Source organism: Mirounga leonina, unplaced genomic scaffold, assembly GCF_011800145.1.
Source record: "Mirounga leonina isolate KUSES-001 unplaced genomic scaffold, KU_Mleo_1.0 Mir_174, whole genome shotgun sequence".
Taxonomy (NCBI): Eukaryota; Metazoa; Chordata; class Mammalia; order Carnivora; family Phocidae; genus Mirounga; species Mirounga leonina.
The window spans coordinates 5,152,277-5,173,507 of NW_023270451.1; the positions used below are offsets into that span (position 1 = coordinate 5,152,277).

A 21,231-nucleotide genomic window follows, 5' to 3' on the forward strand; every position below is an offset into this window, starting at 1 on the left:
AAGTGTGAACTGATTAGAAGCCAAGGGACTCAACAGAGTACTGTGGGAGAGGCGATCAAGAGAAATGCTAATTTTTACACCTTGAAACCAGTATAACACTGTATCTTAACTATACTGGAATTAAAGTTTAAAAAATAGAGAAATGCTATCTTTAAAGGCAAATCCCATGGAGTTGCTGGCCAAGTGGCCAAATTTCCAGCTGGAAACAGAAAAGAAGTTTGTCCAAAAGGAGATTAAATAAAAGGGCTTAGCTATGGACTAAAGGGTTGGAGTAGAGAGCACAAGCCATAGGCCACATGAATTTAAAGATCAGACCCTGAAAGCAAGAGAGAGAGAAAGCTACCTTCAAATCTTTGAACCAGATCAATGACAATTCAATGTGATGGTTAAAAGCAAGGACCTAACACTCATACTGCCTGAGTTTAATCAGTCATGTGACATTAGGCAAATCACATAATAATTCTGTGTCCCAGAAAAATGGGAATAATAGTATCTATCTTGTAGAGTTGTTGTCAGGATTAATCGAGCTAATTTATTTAGAGCCCTTATAATTGTACCTGGCAAAGGATAGATTTCATTTCTTAACAGGTGTTATAATAATAATAATAACAATATGTATGTGTATATATACATGGTATATATGTGTGTGTTTATATATACATATATGTATGTGTATTTAAATGTATATATAAGTATATATGTATATGTCTCATATAAAAACATATAAATAGTTTATATATATAAACATATGCCAGTCACATTAGTATTATTACTACTTTGACTTTTCCCAAGCAGTGGACTTCAGATAATAACATTGGGCACGTGGTGTGCTTCTCAAGCCAGTTTCTAATTGCTGAGCCCTTTCTTCAAACATTAAATACTTTAGAACACATAAAGCACAGGTGCTCTGGTTTGAAGTGGGGGTGCCCGCTGACCCTCCCCTGGACTCCCAGGGAGACCCCGAGGCACCACTGTGGCACACATTCTGAAAACTTGGAAAGAATCCACCGCCTGGAATCAATACCTTGAATCAGGTCCTATCTGCCACTAACAGGCTGTGTATACCCTTCAGCATGTTTTCACTGGCCTCAGTTCCCTGATCCGCGCACTGTAAAGAGCTAGAATTACTTCAGTAGTTTTCAAACTCTGCCCCTTTAAGACCCTGAGAGTTCCCGAGAAGTGTGCGGGGAAGTTTTGGGGAATGGGTGGTGAGGAGCATGCTGTATGAGCAGGAGGGAACCCAAGGACTTCAAAAGCTAGGAAGAGAGGAATATACTGAGATTTCATATGTTTATTTGAAGAATGAGTTACCACTGCTGAAGAAATTTTGACTAGATGATAAAAGAGCCTTCAGTTTCAATTATTCCCTAGTCCCTCATCGAACCAAAGTAGCAGAAATCAGAACATGAATGAAAGCAACAAGTACTAAATCTGAGGAAACCGAGTAGTGGGGAAAGCAATGTGGACTATTCACAAGGTGCTGTGCAGTGACCAGGCTATTTCAGGATCGCTGCTCTCCAGGGAAAAGGCAAAACTTCTGTTGCCTGAGTTTTATCTAGATTCTTTGGCCTCATTGTGTTCATGGGAACATAGACTGGCAAGATGATAACTAAGTTTGTGGACCAGTGAGAAATATTACAATGGGGATATTCTATACTCACAATCAGAAGACAACTACAGTGAACAATTAAACACTGTACGTTGTGGGACTTTCCTTGGTGGTTAGTGATTTCAGAAAATATGTTCCTTCCAAAGCAAATGTCAAATTAAAATTTTCCATTTATGATTGCTGTGTTGCGGCTAGAGGTGTCTGTGAACTCAGAAGCTCTCGACTTGACTGAGATTTGACAACGAAATGTATTTAGGTAAATCAAGTTCCCATGTCCCCTCTGGGCGTAACAACTGTAATTGATGAGTGAGTCCGTAGGCCATGGTTATGGTTTGGATTGGCCCTATGTTTAGTCCTCCTCATTTTCAGCTTGCTAAAAGCAAAGGAAAACCTATAAACATATGCGAACAAATAGAGTGGTAACGTCTGTTTATCAGTAATTTTGATAATGATTGTGCAACAAGGGTGGATTACCTTACAAACATCACAGGCAGTGTGAGATGAATGCTGCCCAGTGACTTTTCTCTCCAATTCTGTCTCCCTTCCACCATTCAAAGCTCTCACTGTTGTGCCATTGTGTATGTGTGTGGATGTGTATGTGTTAAAGTGCCACATTTCCCATCTCACTGCTGAAATATGTTAGCTTGGAGCAATGTCGCCCATTAACACTTAAGCGTGGCTTAGTTTGTCAGATTATGTTTGGAGAGTTGGGTCCTGGCATCTGACACTAATGATAGGGACAATTCAACGGGGAGTAGAAATGGGAAAGGTCTGCAGCACAGAGGAGGAAGGTACATCCACATAGAGACCGAAGTGGGGAATGTTGGGAGCCATGAGGTCCTGCGGGCCCCACAGAGGATAAAATGTTGACTGAGAGATACACAAACGGGGGGCGGGGGGGGGGGGGGAATGCAGAGGCCAAACTTTGCCCTCTGGTGACCTAGCACAGTGCCTTATACATAATCCATCTTTAGTAAATGATGCCTGAATCACATTATTTTTTGTCCTCAGGTGGTTTTGGGAGAACTAAAGTTGAGATTTAATTTTAATATTTTTTAGTTATTAAAAAGATTTGTGTATGGCTTATTTTCTAAAATCAGTTTTCTTCAAGAGGCATGATTTTCTGTTTTAAATTTGTTCAAACAATACATTTTGTGCCAGAAAAGTTCTTTTTAAGGAAACATACCTCAAATATGAGGCATAAATAAGTTTTCCTTTAATAAAAACGGTTCCTTTTATAGCCACTGAATAACACATCTGCTGCAAGGTGCTATTTTTTCATCAGTGAATGTGCACAGCTCTGATTAGAGGAGGTAAACGATGCACATCTACTTCAAAGGGTGAGTTAGACCCTGTAGGGAGAAAAGGTGTATTTTATTATGACAGATTTTGTAATTATGAAAGCTCTGAATTGCCTATTTTTAAAAAAAATACTTTTGAAAAAATGTAATTCTCTGTCTAAACTCTCTATGTGTTATGGTGACTGTTGATTTCAGAAAAAAAGTATATTCGGAGCATCTTTCTCAGTGCTAATATCATTATTGCTTCACAAGACATTTTATATCAGTCTTCCAAGGAAGAAATTTTAATAAGCATACTTTTTCTTCTATGCAGGATTTGCTTACATCTACTGTTTTCAGAATAAGCCCACAAATGTTACAATATCTTTACAAAGAAAGCCAGAAGATAATTCTCAACCCAGGGGCCTTGGTCTAAGCCCTTGTTCATTTGTATCACTGTTCAAATGCACTCATTTTTTAAAAGATCGTATCTACACAATAGCATTTAAAAATGAGGTTTTTCAAAAAGTTGTAAAAATACATTAAATTGTCACCAAGCTTATTACAAGATTTAGATTAACCTTTCCTATTCATTTTCAGGGCTACGGCGACACACAGGGGCCAGATTATTTTCAAAGATGCTTTAGCCCAGCAGCTGTGTGAACAAGGAGGTAAGAATCATCTCTGACACCTCTATGTTGGTTATGTCAAAATTATTCATGGTAGGCCTGATGTTCTATGTACTAAGTACTTGATCACGATGCTTTAAAAATGGAATTATGGATCCCTTCATGTCCCTAAGAATTAGGTATTTAGTAATTACTGATAAAGATCTGTAGACTTCTGAAAATACTAAGTGTGAGCAAAACAAACCAAGAGAAAATTTGTCTACTTTTCCTATTTTTTTCTCTGATTACATTTAGTTGTCCTGGAAATATAAATCTTAGTAGTTTTAAAATTCTACAGAAACATACCTGCTTAATTTACCACTTAAATTTCTTGCCAGCGTCCTTGAAAATGTTTCTGTTTATTGCTTTTAAACATGATCTTGTGTTCAGTATTTATGTGCACCATTTATTTCAGATTTGTGGATAGATACTGTATCATTTTAGATACATTAAGTGGACATGAAGTAGTCACATTAAATGACTTCTACTTTGTGAGTGCCTCATACACATCCTAACTTTCACCTAAACCAGACTCACAGATGCATATATGCACACGTACACACATGTACACACACCAGGAAAGGTGGAAAACAGGATCCATGCCCCAACACAAATTTGTTCACTTTACTTCTTGAGCTTCGACCTGACTTTGTGTCTTCATTGTAGCACTTACCACTTCACATAGAATTTCCCTCTGAAAAGAAACGAGTATTACCCATCAGAGACTGAGCTTCCCAGGCATAAACTATGCCTTTAGAGCTCTTTGGTTCCCCAGAACCTGGCATAAGATAATTCAAAAAATGCTGACAGATTGAATACAAGTTTTTCTCAGTCACACATCTATTCATTGATTTAAGCATTTGACAATGAATACATTTAAAGTCAGTCTTTGTTAAAGTCATGCTATTTTCACCATCATCATAGGCATAACACCAATTTTTATTTATTTATTTTTAAAGATTTTATTTATTTATTTGAGAGAGAGAATGAGAGAGAGAGCGCACATGAGACGGGGGAGGGTCAGAGGGAGAAGCAGACTCCCCGCTGAGCAGGGAGCCCGATGCGGGACTCGATCCCGGGACTCCAGAATCATGACCTGAGCCGAAGGCAGTCGCTTAACCAACTGAGCCACCCAGGTGCCCGGGAAAGGAGCAATTTAAACATTAAATTTCATAAGGTCACTATTTCCATGCCCCAATTTCTTTTATTTTTATTTTTATTTTTTTATTTTTTTTTAAGATTTTATTTATTTATTTGAGAAAGAGAGAATGAGAGAGAGTACATGAGAGGGAGGAGGGTCAGAGGGAGAAGCAGACTCCCCGCCGAGCAGGGAGCCCGATGCGGAACTCGATCCAGGGACTCCGGGATCATGACCTGAGACGAAGGCAGTGGCTTAACCAACTGAGCCACCCAGGAGCCCAATACCAATTTTTATTTACACAGCGATATTTTTCGGAAATTTGTTAACTTAAGATTTTTGAATTTAAAGGAAATTTCTACTAATCTTATTTCTGCTAAAGAGAATCTAATGGGTTTAGGAAAGAAGTGAGGAAAAATTATATTGGTTTTTGAAAGGCCTAAGAAAATACCATTTATTATTTGTAGTAATACATACATCCTCGATATGGCTTTATCTTGGTAATGCGATACTGGATGATTATTACTGGCAAACTCCTGATTGTTTACATATATAACTCTTGAATCAGAAAACCCCATTCTAATTATAATTTCAAATATATTATCAGTGTTCTTGGGTTGAGCAGATTTTTACTGTGACTTTTGTGAATGCAAAACTGTGATAGCCTTTGTAGTAAGCTCAAGAAATCTATCACGATGTAACTCTTTTTTCAGACTGAGAATGCTCACAATACTGAAAATATAAAACACTATATAACATAGTGAACATTAATGTTCTGAAAAATGCGTAGTGTCAGAAAAAGATAGGTCTAATTTTATTAACATTTAATATTGTTTAAAAGCTGATCTCTTTTAAGCGTTGGATTTTTGAGTCTTTTCCATTGTATTGTTGGAATTGGGTTCACTTAAAATGAAAAGAAAAAGCCAAGAAAAACCAGTGGGAAAAAATTCTCAACCAGTGGGTTAAAAAAAAAAAGCCTTATATAGTTCAGATTGCACACGAATATGATTTACACAATGGTAGATGTGCATGTTATTAAAAATGCTATTCAGCCCAGGACCAAAGGAAAACACTGAGCTTTTCAACAGCACCTAATCAATTGAAATCATATCAATCCATCCAAGATAGGGTGGGAAGGATACTAACAAGCGTGATGGCTTCCTGCTGTCAAGAATAATAAGGGAAATAATTGGTGCTATAAACCATAGATCTATTTTGGACCTATCTACTTTTCATTAAAACATTAATTATCTCCTTAAATAAAATAACATAAATTTAACATATTATAATTTCTTATACATTGGATGGAGAATATTTAATGTATTTATGAGAGAGAAAAAAATGACAATCAGTATATACCAAAGCATAGTGCCTTTCAATTACAACATACTCAGTAGGTTTGTTGATTTTAATTAAACAATTTAAACAAAGCAAATTTTGTTTTGTGAAGCTTGGGGACAGCTATTATTATAAGACTATTGGTGACTAAGCATATCGAAAAAGTAAAATGATCACAGAAAGCATACTAGCCTTGGATAGTCTGTCATCTCGATCCTTCTCCTTAAAAGACATTCGTTGAAGGATTTTATTCTGCAAACATGTATCTAACACCTACAAGACCCTGTCTTAGCTCACAGTGCTAAATATAGCTATAAAAGTAAAGAAAGACCCATTTCTGTTCTCAAGGGGTGGGATGTAAATGGCAGATCAGTTACATTTGCCTGGGGGGCTTTAGGAAAGGCTCCCCAGGGAGCAAGTCCTGAAGGGTCAGCAGCAGTTTAAGAAAAAAAGAAGAGGAATTCCATCTATCTCCTTCCCATTTCTACTGATCCACCTTGGATCACACCCCATCATTTCCTTCAGGCTTTGCTTAATAGCCACCTCTTAGGATTCCCTGCTCCCACTTTCCGGCACCCTAATCAGGGCTACAATAATGAGCTTTCTAAAATGGAAACATGATTATATCATGTCCCTGCTTAAAACCCTTCAATATCTCTATTGGAGGCAATAGTTCACCTTCAAGGTAAAAATCTCTACTGCTTATCACAGCATACAAAGAAAATCCCTTACAACGTGGCTTCAGTTTGCCTTCCTCACCTCATTACTTTTTTTTTTTTTTTTTTTAAGATTTTATATATTTATTTGAGAGAGTGGGTGGGAGAGGGAGAGAGAATCTGAAACAGACTCCATGCTGAGTGCAGAGCCGGACACAGGGCTCAAACCCATGACCACAAAAGATCATGACCTGAGCCAAAACCAAGAATTAGACACTTAACCAACTGAACCACCCAGGCGCCCCTCCCCACCTCATTTCTTGTCATCCTATCATTTCTACCTTAAAATTCTCAGAATGCACCTCACTCCATTACTTTCATATTATTTACACACTATACCCCCTGTTCCCCCATTTTCTTGGGCTGGACTACCTTTATATGGCTTGTCTGGCTCACTCAGCCTTTCAGACCTTTCTTAGATATTGCCTCCTCCTGAAGAAAAATATCTCTGATCTCCCTCAAGCTCCTCCTCAAGCTGGTCTTGGACTCTCATACATGGTTACATAATCCCTGGACACACCTCTCAAGGTACAATAATAATACAAATGAAAACACGGTCAGCACTGTTATATGCCAGACTCCACTCTCCCCATTCATTCTACAAACATGACTTCATTTAATCTTTACTGCAACTCTCCGAAGAAGGAGGAACTATTATGACCTCCACTTTAAAGATGATGAAACAAAGACACAGTGAGAATAACTTGCTTAAGGTCACACAGCTAGAAATTGGCAGAGCTGGGACGGAAGCTCAGGCAGTTTGGCCAGTAGCCCATGATATTAACCATTACATTACACTGCCTTTCCAATGAAGCATTTACTTCAGCATGAGCTCATTTAACTTGACAGCCATTTATTGCATATTATAATAAGAACATTATTACAGGTGCTTTATCTGCCATTAGATAGAAGCTCCTTGAGGACAGGGACTGTGCTTTTTATTACCGAATTGCTAAAGCCTCACATAATGTCTGTATGCACCCAGTAAATGTTTATTGAATGAATGAATGAATGAACAGTTGAATCAAACTAGTCTGATAGATGTGGGAAAGAGGAAGCTACCTGGCAGGTCATTACAGCTAAGCTGGGAAAGTAAGTGGAGCAGGTTGTAAAGGGCCCTCTGTTTGCTTGGGAGTTTAAACATTGTTCTGTGGGCAAGTGGGAAGCAGGAGGGTGACATGAGCCATCTGTGTTTTTGAAAGAAAACTGGGGATGGGGGTGGAATGGGTTGTAGAGATTAGGAGTTGGAGGAAGTTAAACACAGTAGTAGGATGCTATTATCACCTGGGTGAGAGCTAAATTTTAAGCTAAATGAAAATTGGGTCTTGGCGTGGTGCCTGGGTGGCTCAGTCGGTTAAGCATCTGCCTTTGACTCAGGTCATGATCCCGGGGTCCTGGGATCAAGCCACACATCGGGCTCCCTGCTGAGCAGGCAGCCCGCTTCTCCCTCTCCCTCTGCTGCTCCCCCTGCTTGTGTTCTCTCTCTCTGTCAAATAAATAAATAAAATCTTTTTAAAAAATTGGATCTTGGAGACTAGAAAGGGATATATGGTAGAGAGACTTTGGAGAAGTGTGATCATTGTAGGGAATGAGGGCTGGAAGAGGGTCCAGGGTGATTCTGTGATTTCTGGCCTCAGTGACTCGGTGGCCAGTGATGCCAGGGACTGCGAGAAGAAATGGAGAAACGTTAGAGGTGTTTGGAAGAGAACATAACAGACTGGACTTCAACACGTTGTCCCTGAGGAGGTTGTTTTCCATCCTGCAGGGCTCTCCAGCAGCCTGCGGGGGAAGAGAGGCAGATCTGAGAACCATCACCATGTTGGTTTTGAGCAGGGAACATGCTCATCCAGGGAGATTGCCGGGAGAAGGGAGGAAAGACCCCAGTGTAGAAGGCTGGTGATGGCACAGGAGCAGGAAGAAAAAGGAATTCTGGAGAAGGGGCCAGCTTAGGAGACTGGGAGACTCAAGGAAGACATCTCAACATGGTAGAGGTGTTCGACAAGGACAAAGGCTTCTGAGAGAACAGAGAGGATGAAGTATGAGAAAAGGCTTTAAGATTTTGCAGTTAGAAGTTCATTGGCCATTTGACTATAAATGAGGGTGGTTTCAGGAGAGGCCAGACCACCTGAAGCTGCCTTGTAGTGTGGAAAGCTCTTGCCCAGGCTTTGGAGACAGGCAAGGGAAGAAAGATGACTGTGAGTTGAGAAGTAAATGTGAGGCAATGTTTAAAGTTGAGGCTTTGAAAAAAATCGAGGATTAAAGGGAAGGAGAGAGATAGGGCAAGCAGAGGGGAAAGCAGACTCAAGGGAAGGGAAGGCTGGGGGTTCTCTCTTTCCCTCCCACACCCCCTGATAGAACCAGAACATATTTATGAGCATCCAGGGCTTTGTAACCAAAGACCACTGGGAGCACCCCTGTAGTTGACAGGTTGGGCTTAGTGCTCGTTCCAGCATAGAGAAGGCAGGCCATGGAACCGTGGGACATCTCAATAGAGGGTGTGACAAAGGGATTATTATGAGATTTGGGCCTGTGTTTCATGATTTTGGCGAAGGTTTGTGGAAGTGGGGCTTTGCTCTGTATTGGATGCTGTAACCAGTAATTCTGGTTAGGGATCTCAATAAATCCTATCTACAGGGGAGGCAGACTAGAGTGAGGGGAAGCTATACTTGGTGAAAAGACAGTACAGTCACCACTATTAGCCAGGAGAAGGGGCGATTGGTGTACTGTGAGTTGGACAGTGTTCTGGTTAGGTCTGTGTTCAGGTATAATTATGAAGTGGCCCTGTGTCAGTCTTGACCCATCATGATCCCAGAGTGGCTTTGTCTGCAGTTGATGTTCTGTGAAATCATTTCTTTAAAAAAAAAAAAAAAATTATTCATTTGACGAAGAGAGAGAGCACAAGCAAGGGGAGCAGCAGGTAGAGGGAGAGGGAGAAGCAGGCTCCCCAGTGAGCAGGGAGCCCGACAAGGGACTTAATCCCAGGACCCTTGGATCATGACTTGAGCCAAAGGCAGACACTTAACTGACTGAGCCACCCAGGTGCTCCCTTGAAGTCATTTCTGTTCATTGGGAGAAGCAAAGCCCAGCTGTGAGTGCCCGCCAGCTCCTAGATACTGGGGGCTGCTTTTCCTTTCTTGAGGTCGAGGAGAGAGTGCTAGTGGACGTTTACTTTTGGATTTAGACTTTATGAAGACTTTGGAATCATAGAGAAGTTGGTCTGGACCCAAGCTCTGTGTAACCTTACTTTCAGAGCCTGGACACACACAAAGTACAGGCTCAGTTAATGATAAAGGAGGAGGGATCTTGCTGGAGCCAAGTTTTATTCAAGGTCAGCCAGTGTGAAATCAAAAGCCTGATGAGTAGATCGGTGTGGTGAGATTGTGGATGTTTAATTTTTTTCTTTAAACTTACCTGTATTTTAAAAATTTTTTTATATTGAACTTATATCATTTGGGTTATAAAGAAATAACAAATTTTCTCCCCCTCCCCCCAAATAACAAATATGGGGCTATACTTAAGAAGGAGGAGGGACAATTCTGTTGAGGCAGACGGACTTCTAAGAACTATAGAAAAATTCTAAATCACAACTCCCATGCCTCTTCCTTTGTGAGGACTTGCCTGATGCTCTTAACATGATTGCTCTCTGTGATTCATAATTATTTATTTAGCTACTCCTGCCCTTCCACTGAAAGCTTCATGAGGGCAGGAATCATGACTTAATTTTTTATTTTTCTGAATACCCAACAGTGCTTGGCATAAAAGCAGATGCCCTATACATGTTTGCTAAATGATCACCTTAAACATTTTGCAATTGAAAAATCACTGCCCTTCCCAAAAAATCTTCTTTAACCCTGACCTTATGCTATGGAACACCATGAGTCAGTGTGGCTCTAACAGAAAGCAGTGTCACGAAGGAATGTCCTTTGCACTGACCTCAGTTTGAAAAATGTATAAATCACCATTTTAAGAAATCAGAAAATTATTCACAGGTTTTCATCTAAACACTGAGCACCCCCAGTGCTCTCAGAACGTACACCAGGTTCAGAGACTTCAGGTTTCACCTTGAATCCTGAGCTCCTAAGTAATTACAAACACATCTCTAGCTGAGTTCTGCTGACAGGTCACAGTCCTTCTGAAGAACCAGAGGATTTCTCATTTCTAGTCTGGGGTGGGGATGGGGAGGTGCTAGGTTGTATACTCTCAATTTTCTTGAAAATGGAAGATGCTCAGGTTCATGCACCAGGAGTAGACAATAAAGAAGTGAATTCAGGGGCACCTGGGTGGCTCAGTTGGTTAAGCATCTGCTTTCTTCTCAGCTCAGGATCTCAGGGTCCTGGGATCGAGCCCTGCGTCCTGCTTTCCGCTCAGTAGGGAGTCTGCTTCTTCCTCTGCCCCTCTCCCCTGCTTGTGCTCGCCCTCTCTCCATCTGAAATAAATAAAATCTTTTTAAAAAAACAGAAAATGTTGAGATGAGTGTGGTTAATGTATAGGCTGGGGATGAGGACATATTTGAATTTATGCTCTGATCCTGCGACTGTCAATTCCTCATCTGTAGATTAGCAACAAAGCCAAGAAAATTAACTTGACAAAGTATACATTACTCCTATATGGCAGGACTAGAATCCATATCTCAGGGCTCACCACCCAGTGTTGGTTCGATTATACAAAGTAGATTCTTAAAATTTAAAAAGTAGACATTAAAAACCCTCAGGAACCCCAACTTCAATAAATAAGAATCATCGCTGTTGCCTCCATTCCCTGAACACCTAGGAGAGAATACACACTTTCTGAAGCCCTTGTAAGACAGAGGCGGCAAGTGTGAAGCTGATGTGAGTGTTCTCAGCATGGCTGCTGCTGGCCCAGCAGCATGCACATGTCCTGGTGGGGGCTGGGCGGGGGGAATCATGGCGCATGTGTATATCCGTTGGCCTGTGAGCTTCTTGGCTAATACCCCCTTCAAACACACACATTGATTATTTAACAAGGCCAGATGGCAAGCTTAACGGCCGACAGCAGTCATGCCCTGTAGTGCCCCCAAAGGGTGCATGCCATTTATAAACCAGGCTGGAATTCTCTGTTGTTGGGTTGATGGAAGTGGATATAACCAAAGGCAAATGTTTTATGTCAGGGGAGAGGGGTCAGGCTTATAGTTGGAGCTGAAAATCTTGGCTGCTTTCTGCCGTGCTCAGCGGTTGTTTTGCTGTTGTTCATCACTCTCTGAACAGTGTGGTAGACAGTGGGGCCCTACTTTCTAAGGGCTGCTGGACCATGGTGGTGGGCAGTGTATTTACTTCATTCAGATACCACACTCTGGAATTTTTAAATTCTTTGTAATAAGGACTGAGGAACGTTTATTTAAGCTGTGAGATGGAGGGAGATGAAAAGTTCAGTAAGCAAGTCCATAAAGTGAAGGAGGGATTTAACCTACCTCGATATTTTTCAGCACGTTAAGAATACCTTTTAAACAAATAATGCAATATATGTTAAGGAAAAAAAAAGAAGAAGAAGATAGCAGGAGGGGAAGAATGAAGGGGGGGAAATCGGAGGGGTAGACGAACCATGAGAGACGATGGACTCTGAAAAACAAACAGGGTTCTAGAGGGGAGGGGAGGTGGGAGGATGGGTTAGCCTGGTGATGGGTATTGGGGAGGGCACGTTCTGCATGGAGCACTGGGTGTTATGCACAAACAATGAATCATGGAACACTACATCAAAAACTAATGATGTAATGTATGGTGATTAACATAACAATAAAAAATTTAAAAAAATAAAAAAGAATACCTTTTAAGGTGATAGATATGGTAATTGGCTTGATAGTGGTGATTATTTCACCATGTATACATATATCAAAACATCGAGTTGTATACCTTAAATATATACAGTTTTTTCAGTTATACCTCGATAAAGCTGGAAAAAAAGAATACCTCTTATACACAAACATGGTATGAATTTTACATCAGATCTACCAAAATCTTCCCTTGCCTGTTCTTGCTTACTCGGTAGCTTATATTACTAAATATTTTTCCAATACCCCGAAATGCAATTTTTTTTTTAATTAATCACACCATGCAAGTCAGAATCAACTAATAGAATTGGATTTTACCGTATCTGCTTTAATAGTTAAAGTGGAAAATAATGATGTGTTCCATTTGAATTTGCCCAACGCTAAAATTTTTGCTTTTCAAAGATGTGTTTTCCCCGTGGCTATTGTAGAGTTTACATTTCCATTCAGCAGTTATAGCTCCTTGTTCCAGACATCCCTGCCTTTGTAACTGACAAACGAAGAGAGCTGAATTAGGAGACTTTGGTAAAACCATCCAGGAACCTTTAATCTTGCTTCAAGGCCTCACAAACTACCGTCAGGGGAGAACCGAAGCCCTCCTGGGGCTGGGGAAAGCCAGAAGTGTTCCTAAGTGATCCTGAGGACAGATAAGATTTAAAGGAACATCGAAGAGCTGACTCATGGGGCCATAGTAAAATTTCTTGCTACTGGCCCTAGGCAGGTCTGACTACTCTTTTAATTTCCTAAAGAATGGTGCTTTGAGCTGGTGCTGTTTATCCCAAGATGATTGAACCTAGATTTAAACAGCCTTCTTTTCAGTTCTCAGGGTTATATACATTCCCACTTGACAGCTTTATCTAGTCCAAAGTCAAAACAGCAGGATTTATGCCTGAGAAGAATTTGACATCGAGTTCTTTTGGATCCAGAGAAGTACACTTTCTATTCAAGTTGCTATATAATCTGCTGGATTCCTCCCCTATTTTGAAGGACAAAAAGCCTAGGTTTTTGGATCTTTAAAATTACTTAGGGGAGGGGAGCAAAGATGTGCTGAACACACCTTAAATTACCATTTTATTTTGGATTGCAAAATATTATTTCATGCAACCTATTAATCCAACCGTATTTTTACATTCAAAGGTTCAGTTGTTTAATGTAATAATTAATACAGATTTTCATAATCAGGTTTTTCAGAGTTGGAACTCATTAATATTAATTAATACATATTGTGCTGTTTCCCATACCATTCCCAAGAGCCTGGCACAATATTCTGTGCCCAGAAGGAACATGGTCAAGTTGTGAAGATTAAATGCAGAAGTGATGTACATAGGATGGTGGCTAGCACATAATACTCACTGAATGTTAACTATCATTATTATTACTAGGCATTTATATTTGGATGCCATTTAGGTACCTTGAACTCAATATATTCTAAACTGAACTTGACTTTTCCTCAAATCTGGACCCCTTTCTTGCAGTTCTGATTAGTGACTTCATCAACCCAATCAAACAGAAACCCAGATAACATTACTTTCCTTATTCCTTTCTTTCATCCATGTCTAGACCCAAAGTGTCTAAGACCAATTTATTTTATATTCTTAGTATCTCCTAACCCAGTCCTTTTCTTTTGGCACACATCCATTCATTTAGTTCAGGCCTTCCACGCATGTATCAAAATGTTCTTAAACACAAACCTCATTTTTTTACTCCCAGCCTCAAACCCCGTAACTGCCTGCATTTGCCCCACTTAGCCTAGCTTTCGAGGCCGAGACAGACTCATCTCTGCATTCCAGCTCTCTCCCACTCCCCACCCTCCCTTACACCCAACTCTCTTCATCAGACATGCCGTCCTATCTCCTGTCTCTGGGGCTTCAACATGCCAATTTCTGTCCCTGGAACACCCTCCTCATTTCCTCCTCCATCTCACTGATGAAATTGCTCTCATCCTAAAGATCCAGCTCAAGCCTCTCCTCCTCCATCATCTTTATTTTTATCACTATTCCACCTGCTACTTACTAATCGAATTTAGTTCACCATGTTGCATTGTCAGGTGTTAACTTCTACACGTATTTTCTACTGTACCTTGAACCCCTTGATCCGGCAGAGACTGGACCATTTTTATATTCTCAGAAGCTGATAGAGCACTGGGGATTTAGTAGGCACTCAGTTATTAGTTGAGGGAATGAATGAACCACATAGAGCAGGTATACCTTTCCAAAATTGTCTAATTACTATTATTTCTTCAATGGCCGGTCTGCCTGCACTTCCTGCACCCCAGAATCATTTTTATAATCATATTTAGGCATTGGACACTCCTTTGGCATTGATGGACTTTATTAGGATGGACTTTATTGTGAGTAGCCCTACAAAACTCAGAGTTGGTTGGGTATTATTTCAAATGATGTTTGTCACATTGCTCAGTGTCCTCTTTCTAAGAAACCACAGGAGAAACATCTCTCAAGTCTCTGTACCCGAAATACCTCCCCTTCTCCTGAGCAAGGTGTTTTCTTTTCATGTTATGAACTCTTCAATTTCTGTAACTTTATAGCCTCTGTGACTTTATAGTAGGACCAAACTTAAGACGTCAGAGCATGGATCTTACTCATCTCAACTGGACGTAGTTTTATTCTGATCCTCATTTATCATCATCTTTGTTTTCCCTTTTATTAACTTGTTTGATTGTCTGCCGTTTTGGGTTTTGTTTTTTTGTGGTTTTTGTTTTTTTGTTTGTTTTTTGTTTTTGTGCTTTTTGGTAAGCTGCCTTGTATCTGTTTTAGAACAAGGCGAATTGTACAATGTATCCTTAGGCATATAAAAAAAAGTCAGAAGTAAGGTAACGTGAAGATGATAACAGAGGTTCAAGTGACCAGGACAGGAGGGAACAGAGAACATTAGAGTTTTCTAACAGCAGTGTCTTGCTGGTGTTATTAGTGCCCAATAATTAATGTCTTGTTGGTGTTATCACTACCTAATAAACATATTCGGAGCAACTATGTGCCAGACTTTGTGCTAGGCAGGGGATGCAGAGATTAATGAGATAGAGTCTCTAGCCATACCAACTCACAGTCTAAGCAGCCCTCATTTCCATTGCAGCTTTTAGTATCGTGAGTGAGATACAGAGGAATCACCTTTCCCCCAAACGGGCCCCCTCCCCAGCCCGTAGGAAGTTAACTCTTTTTAATTAAAGTATAGAGCTTCTATGGCAAAGTGCATCAAACTGTGGGCTTACATGGTTAGAAGTAGATTTCTCCATCATAAATCAGTCCGGAGGCAGGTGAGCCGGGCTGGTGGAGTGGCTCTGTGGTTCCATATTGGGGGTCATGCTGGCTGCTCCAGCACTTTCTGTGTCTCAGCCAGAAGGGTAAAGGGCCAGGGAAGCATGGCCATTCCTTTAGAGGGCATGGCCCAGCCCTAAATGTGACCCAGGTCACTTCTTCTCACTCCCTATGAGCAGAGCTTAATTCCTTTGTCACAGGAAGCTGCAGGGGACAGTGTGACAGATACCTCTAACTGGGCGCCACAGTTCAGTTAAAGCAAAGGAAAGGAGAACAGATATGGGCAGACCTCTAGCAAAGTTCTGCTCACATTAGCAACAAGACTTCTTCTTCTTAGTAGTCGTGGTATTAGTATTGTAGTAATTGTGATTAATTATATAATTATGGTGATGATCCTAACGATTTTCCTTCCTACCTCTGATTGTTAGGTAAAAGTCATATGTGCTAAGCCTACAGGTCAATTTTTAGCTATACTTCCTCTCCTCTGTCCCATCCATGAACTTCATCTCAAGTTCTCAAAGGTCATAAGATGTTTTAAAAAATTATTACACAGTGATTTGGGGAAACAAAAGCTATTCACCAACAATTCAGATGGTATATTGTTTTGTATTCTGATTTTTCACTTAAAACTTGTATTCATATAATAAGCAAAGTTTTGGAAAATGTATGGTTATCTGCCCCCAGAAAAGTTCAGGGCATGAGCATAGCAAGACAAGGACTCACAAGTGTGAGTATTTAAGATCTCATTATTGACAGCTCATGGTAGAATAAATCTTACCTGACAGAGTTCTCTGTTCCCCACTTTGCAGATTATAAAGATATATTTTAGTTTTTCGCCTATTCCATTTATTTTAGAATATGACAGATGATAAGTTGTTATGAGACACAAATCAAATTGAGATGGGAAGTGGGGGGGGGAAGGGAAGAGAAAAATACCTCCTAATATTGCTGGTTCTGTGTATAATTTAGCTGTCTTTAAATATTAAGGAATCTTTTATACTGATCGTAAGTATATTCCTGAACACAGCGAGAACTATTTTCACTCTGAATTTATAACATTTTTGGAAGCTTAATTATCATACTTGAAGGTCAAATGGTTCTTTATTGCAATAAAATACAAAAGTAATAAAGAAATTATTCCTGGGGAGATGAAAGTCTAGGTTCATAGCTCATTAAATGGTAACTTCACAGACCGTGTCTAATTTGTCATATTTAGCTTTGGAAATTTCATACATTTGAATTTCAAATTAGGTGAAGAGATACCTGAGGCAAAACTACCTAGGGCCTTTGAATTCTAAAATGATCTGGGAGATATAGTTCCCATAACATAATACCTTTATTTGTAAGAAGTGCCTGTCATTATATGTATATTGCTTGCCAGACTCAAATGCTTTTTTTTTAGGTAATCAATAATATTAACACAAAGCTCATTAACCACTCCCTCAATTTGTTTTTAGACAACCCTTCCTTTTTCTGCTCAGCATATTGAAATTTCCATCCTTTGTACTGAATTATTTGTTGAAAAAATTGGCAGAAATATATTTTGAAGTAACATGATTACTTAAAAGTTTCCCTCCAAAATAAGTGAGTTGAAAGATAAACACTTTTGTCCAAAGAACAACCTTTGGGGGAGTTAAACATGACCTCGTTCTTTCTAATGTGCCTATTCTAGGCTGCTGTGATCTCGAGATGCTAGTGGGCTCAACTTTTGAAAAAGCATAAATACAGATATGCTTTTTTAAGAAATGAAGCTTCTCTTTACTTTCAGCATGTAATATGTCTCTTAGACAAATTGAATTGATGATGGGAAGAATTTCTGCTTCAATTTAATATTGAAAAACCATATAATGATCCATGAAAATACCCAAAGATTTAAGCTATGGGAATGTGATTAAGAAAAGCATGACTGTGTGGTCCAAGATCCAAATGAAATCATAGAAGCTAATATGAAATTAGAGGTGTTTACTGCCTTTTCAGTTTATCGAAGCATTCTGATCTTCCATTTCCTTTTTTTTTTTTTAAAGATTTTATTTATTTAATTGTCAGAGAGAGAGAGAGCACAAGCAGGGGGAGCGGCAGGCAGAAGGAGAAGCGGGCTCCCTGCTCCCTCTGTGGTTTCTTAGAAAGAATCCTGTGACTCCAGGACCATGACCTGAGCCCGAAGGCAGACGCTTAACCACCTGAGCCACCCAGGCATCCCTGATCTTCCATTTCCATCAGCAAAGCTCAACGGCTGCTCTCTTGCCAGTGTCTTAAGACAAATTATTACAGTCTGTGAGGTGCCCTAAATAGTTGGAGATAATAGAGAAAATGTATTTAGCAAGTGAAAGGTAATGTTCACGGAGTAACTCTTTTTGAGCCAAGCAATAGACAGATATTTAATATCAGTTGTGTTTAAATGTTTGGAATGGGATTGATAAGTAGTTATTTTCATAATATAATGAAAGTCAGATTAACTCACTGTGAATGGAAAATAATGAGCTATTAAAAATCTTTCCTCCACCCCCCCCCCCAAATGAAGAGATTCCTTAGGAGAGGACCTGCAATTCTTGTGACTCTAGAACCAGCACCAACACACAGATGTATGAACATATGTGAGCTAAGTGCTTTTTCCATTTACTCAACAAAGTATCAGTACACATTTTTTTCTACTGAATTTTAAACAAATCAATGGTAACCTTATTTGAAGAGACCAAGAAGCGTGTTTTTCTTTGAAAATTTTGCTACAGAACTTACTTGTTTTCATGTTAGGCCTAGTCAGTCATTGTGATGTGAATTGCTTGTTTTGATGTGAATTGGGTCCCTTTACAAGTGTGTCACATAATAATCATTCACCTTTACTGTCGCTGGCACAATTGTCTTTATGAAATCTGCATTAGTACAGATTTCATTGTATTCATAGTATTTATTCAAGGCAGTTCCAGTCTTGTTTTTATGATAGCTCATGGAGATTAGTAAACCATTTCAAGAATAGCACAGCTGAATAAAAAGGAAGCCCTACAAGAAATATTTTTTTTTCAAGCATATTTTAAAGTAGCTTCTAAAAACAGTGATTCAGGTTTCATATATTTTCAACTATATTAGCTTATCAATTTAAAAAAATCCCCTCCTATCCAGTATGGACATTCCTCAAAAAATTAAAAATAGAACTACAATATGATCCAGTAATTCCACTACTGGATATTTACCCAAAGAAATATGAAAACATCAATTCAAAAAGATACATGCACTCTTATGTTTACTGCAGCATTATTTAGGATAGCCAAATTATGGAAGCAGCCCAAGTGTTCATCAATAGATGAATGGATAAAGAATATGATATTCTTTATTACAGTGGAATATTGGAATGGAATGAAATATTACTCAGCCATAAAAAAGAATGAAATATTGCCGTTTGAAACAACATGAGTAGATCTAGAGAGTATAATGCTAAATGAAATTAAGTCAGCCAGAAAAAGACAAATATCATATGATTTCACTCATGTGGAATTTAAGAAATAAAACAAATGAACAAAGAAAAAAAGAGACAAACCAAAAATCAGACTCTTAACTATAGAGAATGAACTGATGGTTACCAGAGGGGAGGTTGGTGGGGGGATGGGTAAAATAGGTGAAGGGGATTAAGAGTACACTTACCACAATCAACACTGAGTAATGTATGGAATTGTTGAATAACTATATTGTACATCTGAAACTAACATAACACTGTATGTTAACTCTACTGTAATTGAAATTTTAAAAAAATTTTTAGAGAATTCACTCCTGTCCTCTTTACATAGTCTATAAAATCTTAGTAAAATTATACATTTAAGCTTCAGGTCATTTAATAGTACCCTAGCCTCTAAGAAAATGTTTGGCTAAGCAAAAACCTAGACTGAAGCATTTCATTATTGATCTAAAGCTTTGTATTCTACCAACATAAATAATCTGGGTGGGTCCTGCTGGAGAATTTGTAGGACAAATAATTTTTAAGTTATTTTTAAGTGGCACTTAAAAAACATCAAAAGGAATCTGGAAAAATTAAGTGCATATTTATGAATGACTTTGACACTCTTTAGAACATTTATTACCTATTTGTATGAAAAGATTGTATTATGCATAAGATTCTAAAAGATTCCTATTATTTTTTCTTGTTTAACTGCTCTTGGGAGATATTTGACTAATGAAATTTCATAGGTCCTCATTCGTTAATGCTTTCCTGGTAAAATTGCTACCAAATTGCATTGATAATTAAAACATTTTAAAGGTATTTGGTGGCTTTTTTCAACTAAAAACAAGTCATAGTATGCCATACCTTCATTCTTAATGAAACAGGCTTCTGAAAAACACTGCAGGCTTTAGTGAAATTCTATCATGATTCTTGCATTCTGTTGACTTGTTTTTACTTTGGGTTTTTTTTTTTTAAGCAAAGTAGGGGTTCATTTTAACTAGCCTATTTAGCATTTCATATTTTATCTGTGGCTTTGACTAAATTGATTCATTTTGATGACATTTGGCATACTCCTGATGTTATCATGATACAACTTAAATTCAATTTTCAGTTCAGTCCAATTACCTGAACCTGATCAAGCTTTACAGAGGACATAATTTCTGTAATTTTTTTAAAAGATTTTATTTATTGATTTATTTGAGGGAGAGAGGGTGAGCAGGAGGGAGAGAAAGAGAGAATCTGAAGCAGACTCCATGCTGAGCACAGGGCTTGATCCCACCACCACGATACCCTGACCCAAGCCAAAATCAAGAGTCAGATGCCCAACCGACTGAGCCACCCCGGCACCCCTTCTGTAATTTTTGTAACTCTAAATGACATTAAGTTTATGGGTAAAGATTACAGGTGATTATTTTGAATGACATCCAGTTCACTAAAACATAAATTCATTTACACCTCTATCCTCTGATTAACACAGATAGTGTTGTCATCTTGCAAATATTCAGAATTATAAATTGGGTTTATTTATTCATTGCCAATACTCATGGATCTCTGTGGAGTGATCCATGAACTCCAACTGTAAGATATGGTATCCCAGATCATTGTACTTCAAGTTTAAAACACCATTGAAAGCTTGGCCTTTAACCATTGCATTGTTTATAAGAGTTTACAAATTATTGGTAGAAACTTCCTTATTGAGCAGAATTGCCCCAACATTTATGGGAAGATAAGCGATTTAATAAGTAATCACATGTTTGTGTAAACTGAAGTGAATTTTTGGTATTTTTCTCAGAAGTGAATTTTTTCTGTAGTAGAGGACGTACAACTACTCATTTTGTGAACCTAGGAATATCCAAATTTGTTAACAGTTTTGGGTTAGGATAGTTTGAGTCCTCACAGCTTACAGTTCTGTCCAGGCTTGATGTACAGTCTCATGGGGTTCACCAGTGAAGCTAAATCAGGACCATATTGATAAGGGAAATCTGTGTTCTAAAGTGG

General features: G+C 38.9%; 1 protein-coding gene across 1 annotated transcript in view; it reads left to right on the forward strand.

Annotated features, from left to right (window-relative positions):
• Positions 1–21,231, forward strand: part of RELN (reelin) — a 523,500-nt gene that overhangs the window by 218,406 nt on the left and 283,863 nt on the right. Inside the window, exon 4 of the mRNA XM_035020402.1 lies at positions 3,490–3,560. Coding sequence (XP_034876293.1) covers positions 3,490–3,560 — 71 coding nt within the window. The remainder of the gene's footprint in view (positions 1–3,489; positions 3,561–21,231) is intronic.